The sequence below is a fragment of the Priapulus caudatus genome, unplaced genomic scaffold (assembly GCF_000485595.1).
Source record: "Priapulus caudatus unplaced genomic scaffold, Priapulus_caudatus-5.0.1 Scaffold2293, whole genome shotgun sequence".
In the NCBI taxonomy this organism is placed as follows: Eukaryota; Metazoa; Priapulida; class Priapulimorpha; order Priapulimorphida; family Priapulidae; genus Priapulus; species Priapulus caudatus.
Genome location: NW_014579354.1, coordinates 23,497 through 29,277, shown reverse-complemented (window position 1 = coordinate 29,277; position 5,781 = coordinate 23,497). Strand labels below are relative to the sequence as shown.

The 5,781-nt window shown below is 54.0% G+C and overlaps 1 protein-coding gene across 1 annotated transcript in view; it reads left to right on the top strand.

Annotated features, from left to right (window-relative positions):
• The window catches only part of LOC106818511, a gene marked incomplete at its 5' end in the record, with an annotated part of 12,049 nt that extends 6,274 nt beyond the window's left edge, over positions 1-5,775 (top strand). The window contains 5 exons of the mRNA XM_014823206.1: positions 634-725; positions 1,157-1,403; positions 1,986-2,076; positions 3,797-3,910; positions 4,195-5,775. Of these exons, the coding sequence (XP_014678692.1) occupies positions 634-725; positions 1,157-1,403; positions 1,986-2,076; positions 3,797-3,910; positions 4,195-4,349 (699 nt within the window). The remainder of the gene's footprint in view (positions 1-633; positions 726-1,156; positions 1,404-1,985; positions 2,077-3,796; positions 3,911-4,194) is intronic.
• Positions 5,776-5,781: the final 6 nt, after the last annotated feature.

Here is a 5,781-nt window from a genome sequence, read left to right as displayed (position 1 = left end):
ACAGAGATACAGACAGACGGACGGACAGACAGACAGGCAGACAGATGGACGGACGGACGGACATACAGACAGACGAACAGAGATACAGACAGACGGACGGACAGACAGACAGGCAGACAGATGGACGGACGGACGGACATACAGACAGACGAACAGAGATACAGACAGACGGACGGACAGACAGACAGGCAGACAGATGGACGGACGGACGGACATACAGACAGACGAACGGACATACAGACAGACGGACGGACAGACAGACAGGCAGACAGACGGACGGACGGATGGACAGACAGACGGACGGACGGACATACAGACAGACGGACGGACGGACAGACAGACAGATGGACAGATAGACGGATACATAAATGGACAGAGAAGCAGACAGACAGAGAGATAGACAGAGAGACAGATAGATAGACAGATAGACAGAGAGGGAGAGAGAGAGGCAGGCAGGCAGGCAGGCAGGCAGGCAGGCAGGCAGACAGACAGACAGAAAAAGAGAGAGAGATAGAAAATGAGAGACTGACAGACAGACAGACAGACCGTGTGTGTATCACACACTGCCCTCACACGGTCTCTCTCTCTCTCTCTCTGTGTTTTACACGGCGTCTTTCTCTCTCTGTGTTTCAGCCACGGAGTCCGGCACAGATCATCGCTGCCGTTGATCATGAACAACAGGAGGAGATGGAGGGCATGATCAAGGATCTAGAACATGAGAACAGGTGAGAGGGAGGAGGGAGAGGGTTGGGTAGAGGAAGGATGGTAGAGCAGGGAGGAGGGTGGGGGAGGAAGAATGATAGAGCAGGGAGAGGGTTGGGGAGGAAGGATGATAGAGGAGGGAGAAGGGTGGGGTAGAGAAGGGAGGAGGGTTGGGGAGGAAGGATGGTAGAGGAGGGAAGGAGAGAGGGAGAGAGGTTGAGGGAGAGCTGGGTCGGAGGAACAAGAGGAGAAGGAGGAAGGTGGTCGAGTCAAGGTCAAATCAAGGTGGTCAACAAATCTAAACGTAAATAATAACAAAAGTAAAAGGAATCTCCGACCCCCCCCCCAAAAAAAATACCCGTAAACAACACCCTGGCAGAAGTCCCCCCCCCCCAGAAAAATATTGTCGCCGCGCGAAACAACCGAACGTCTCTTTCTCTCTCTCGCCGCACAGGCAACTGCAAGCCGAGTACGACCGCCTGAAGACGAGGCAGCAGCAGCGCCGCCTGGCGAAGGAGGTCACGCCGCCGGCGTCGTCCGACCTTGACCCCGGGTCGGGTCGCGACGTGGAGATGGTCGCCGAGGCGCGGTTGCTACGGCAACACAAGGGTCGTCTGGAGGCGAGGATGCAGATATTGGAAGATCATAACCGACAGCTGGAGGCGCAGCTTCACAGGCTGAGGCAGCTGCTAGCAGAGGAGGTGGGTCGATCTATTGATTGGTTATTGATCGGTTATTGGTTATTGATCGGTTATTCGGCTATATGATCGATCGTTATTTGTCCTACTTTGTCCAGGTTTTAGATTTTTTAAACGACGTATTGATCTTTGTCATATGGATGATAAACATCAATGATTATATTCCGATTGATTTATTGATTGATTTTGATTATTATTTAATTTAGTCTTTATTAATGGTGATGATAAGAGATAAAGTGCAGGTTATTAACATCACATTATCAAAGTAGTTCATCGTGCGATTCGTCAGTGTCTGTCTTTGATTATTGATAACTGATTATTGGTTATCGATCCCGCATGGTTTTAGGTTTGTTCTCGAATTCCAAATCATAAAATTTGAAAATATTTAAAAAAAAATTAATTAATAATAATTAATTAATAATAAATAATCACTAGTTCTTCCTCACATCATCTAACTGTCTCTGTCTCTCTCGCGTCGTTCCGTCACCATAGCAACAGGAAAGCCGGCGAATTCGTGCGCTCGACCACGTATGAGCGCTCACAGCTCCCCCTACATGACGCCGTCGTCGAGCGTGAAGAGCACAGATGGCGCGCGCGCCGGTCGCAGCGCGACGTACGCGCTCCGCGGCACTCGCCTCTGTCTCGCGGAGCGTCGACCGAGGGATACAGCGGAACGGTAGGTGGCGCCACCACCGCGCCCTTAATGTTTAATTCGTGTATTTATTTTTTTTGTATTTTTTTTTTTGTAGACGTTTCGCGTTGCTCGTGCATGCGCGCGCCGGAGCGCCATCGCCCGCGCAGCCAGTCAGTTCAGTAGCGCGGTTTTTGGTCGTTGGATTGATCGTCCGGCCGTTGGTTGCTTGCATTGCGAGTAGTTTGCCTAGACAACAACAGAANCGTTTCAGGTGGCCATTGGCACCCGGGCCACCGTTAAAGTCGAGCTTCCATCTTTAATCTGAAGACACTTAAACGTACGCGCCATCTCGTGGCAACTTTCATAACGATCCCAACGAACATTCCTTTGAGAAGGTTCCTGATACCATCCCTGTGCATTCCACTGTTTCGGCGTGTATGTGAACACATTTTCCTCAGCTTCCTCTTCTTCTTCCCACCCTCTCTCCTCTCCTAGCCCCTCCCCCTTCTCCCTCATCCTCTACTATCAGGAGTCTATCAATATACTGATAGACTGATGCTACTATCTAAGCAGCCATCCTAGGCAAACTATCGCATGCAAGCAACCAACCGGACGAAATGCCAACGACAAAAAACGCGCTACGACTACTGCTGCCGCCTGGCGTCCGGCGCCGCCGCATGCACGACAACGAAGCGTCTACAAAAAAAATACAAAACAAGTGCCGCGGAGCGACAGCGCTCATCTAACGTCTACTGCGGTGACTCTGTGGTGGAGTGGTGGGATTCTAGTAAACCCTGTTAGTCATCCTCTCTCTCTCTCAGCCTGGGAAGAAGGAGCGTGTAAGGTGTGAAGAAAGGAGTTGAGGTGAGAGGGTGAAAAGAGGTAGGTGATGTTGGGGAAGGGGAAGTGGAAAAGAGAGGATGGGGAAGGAGAAGGGGAGTCGAGGAACTAAGAGAGGGGATAAGGTGAGAGGGTGGGTGAAAAGGGGAGGAGTATGTGATGCTGGGAAGGAGAGGGTACTTTGTGTTAGTGGTAGAGCTACTGGAGAGGGTACTCCCGGTAGGAAGAAAATGGGAGGTGTACAGGTGGAAGCATCAGGTTTTGAGTTAAGAGAGGGTCGGAGGTTAGGAGAGGGTGTCGGAAGAAAAAGTGGTGCATGAAAGGGGAGGGGAATAGGAAGGAACTAGAAACTGGTAAAGAGGGAGGGGTGATGAGAGGAGAAAAGTAGGGTTGGCATGCTGCCTGACACTTTCTTTCTTGGCATGGCTTCAGTTAGTGTGATTGTCATCGTCTGTCTCTTGATAAACTTACTCTCTATACGTTCTCTCTCTCTATTTCTTTCATTCTCTGTCTTTATTATATATACTCGCTCTGTCTTTCTCTCTCTTCCCACTTCTCTCGCACACCCTGATCCCTCTCTCACGTCCCCATCCCTTCCTCACCCCTTCCTCATTCCTCCCTCACTCCTCTTACATACCCATCCCTTCCTCACCCATCACCTCCTCATCCATCCCTCTCCCTCCCTCTCTTACCCTCCTCCCCCCTCACCCTCCCCCTCCTATTGCCCCTTCCTCTTTCACCCTCTCACCCCTCCCTCAACTCTGTCTGTGTGTCTTGCATGCAGCAGTAGGGAGCACGTTGGTGGTGGAGGTATAGACAGAGATCCTCCCCTCTCTCCCCCTCCCCCCTCCTCTCACCCCCTCCTCCCTCCCTCTCCCTCACCCTCTCACCCCTCCCTCAACTCTGTCTGTGTGTCTTGCAGGCAGCAGTAGGGAGCACATTGGTGGTGGCGGTGTAGACAGAGATCGCGAGAACAGTCAACTGGACGAAATGCTGCACGAATTCGAAGATCACATTAACCAATCAGAACGCAAAGGTATCGTGAGCGCCAGGGGGCGGCACTAGTCGTGAAACGCCGCGCGAGTTCGTAGATCAATATTAACCAAGAACGCGTACGGTACCGAGCGCTCACACCAGGGGGCAGCAGTAAAGCGTACATATTGTTCCTCAAGCGCTCCCGCAGGGGGCAGCACTAGTAGTACATATTATTTCCGGAACGCTCACACTAGGGGTCAGCACTCAAGCCACAACGACGTCCGAGCGCCGCGCCGCGTCCGAAGTTCGTCCGAGCGACTGACCGCAGGCGCCCTCTATTTTCAGGCGGCTCGAAGAACGTCGGCGACCTCTTCCACATGGCGGGTCACGTCGGCGTTGCCGTGGGAACGCTCGTCACCGTGATGACGGACGACGAACTGGAGGCGACACCTAGCGACACGGACGAGCAACTTCCGCACTCGGCGACGCGCGACAAGTGAACGCTGCCGCCGCTGGAGCCGGAGGGAGGCGGCCATCTTGGACGCAGGAGCGCGCGGATTTCGTCTCGCTAGCGGTTGCTGCGGCGGCGCCCCCTGGCGGGCGACGGCGGCAGTTTGAGTTTGATTGCCCGCGTCGCCGTGCTCTCTCACTAGGTTGCAGCACCGTCGCACGGCCTCCGCCCATCTCGCCAGGGGGCGCCTCTAACCTACCTCTAACACTGCCCTGTGCTGCCACCTGGCCAGTTTGGCAGAATGTTGCCGCGCCACTTGTTTTGTCACTAGGTTTTTGTCACGGATCGATCGTGTATCGATGTATTGATTAATGTAATATTGATATGATGGATTAACAGCCAGACTAACAAGTAACATATAGATCGACCCCCGCGCCGTGGCAGGGTGCACGGTGCTGCCATCTCGCAGGTGCCGCCCTGATGTTCGTCAAACCGCGGACGGGGGGCGACGCCGGGCCCCGAAATGCTTTCGGCATTCGGTGGCGCCATCTGGCGACCGAGATGCAAATCTACGCCGCGACCCAGCCGGGCGTTTTCTCGACGGTAGATTTAGGCGTCGCGGTAGACGCTCTCTTGTTTACGTACGCGCGCCGCGCAAGTAGAGTCGGGCGGCGAACGGCGACGTGTCGTCGGACGGCGGCGCCACCTGCCGGCACGCGCTCCCGCGTTAGAGCGCCCCCTGTTGTTGGTTGTACTCGCCAGGCTAGTTAGTATTACTTTGTTTAGTTGCGCGCGCGAGCGGGGGTCGACTCCGCAGTCTCCGACCCAAACTCCGATTGTCTCAAGTCTCGAGTCGTCTCGTATTATCTGGAGTTGTCTCAAGTCATCTCAAGTTGTCTCAAGTTGTCTTGAGTCATCTCAAGTTGTCTTGAGTTGTCTCGAGTTGTCTTGAGTTGTCTTGAGTTGTCTCGAGTTGTCTTGAGTTGTCTCGAGTTGTCTCGGGTTGCGATCGGCGTCTCGGACGCGGTGTCGCGACGTGCATCATGCCATCTCACCGCGTATCATGGCGTTGCGACGTGCGTCATGCCATCTCCATGGGCATCATGGCATCGCGACGTGCGTCATGCCATCTCATCACGTATCATGGCGTCGTGATATGCGTCATGCCATCTCATCATGCATCATGGTGTCGCGACGTGTGTCATGCCATCTCACCGCGAATCATGGCATCTCGCCGTGCGTCATGCTATCTCACCGCGCATCATGGCGTCACGACGTGCGTCATGCCATCTCATCACATATCATGGCGTCGCGACGTGCGTCATGCCATCTCACCGCGCATCATGGTGTCGCGACGTGCATCATGCCATCTCACCGCGCATCATGGTGTCGCGACGTGCATCATGCCATCTCACCGCGCATCATGGCGTCGCGACGTGCATCATGCCATCTCACCGCGCATCATGGCGTCGCGACGTGCA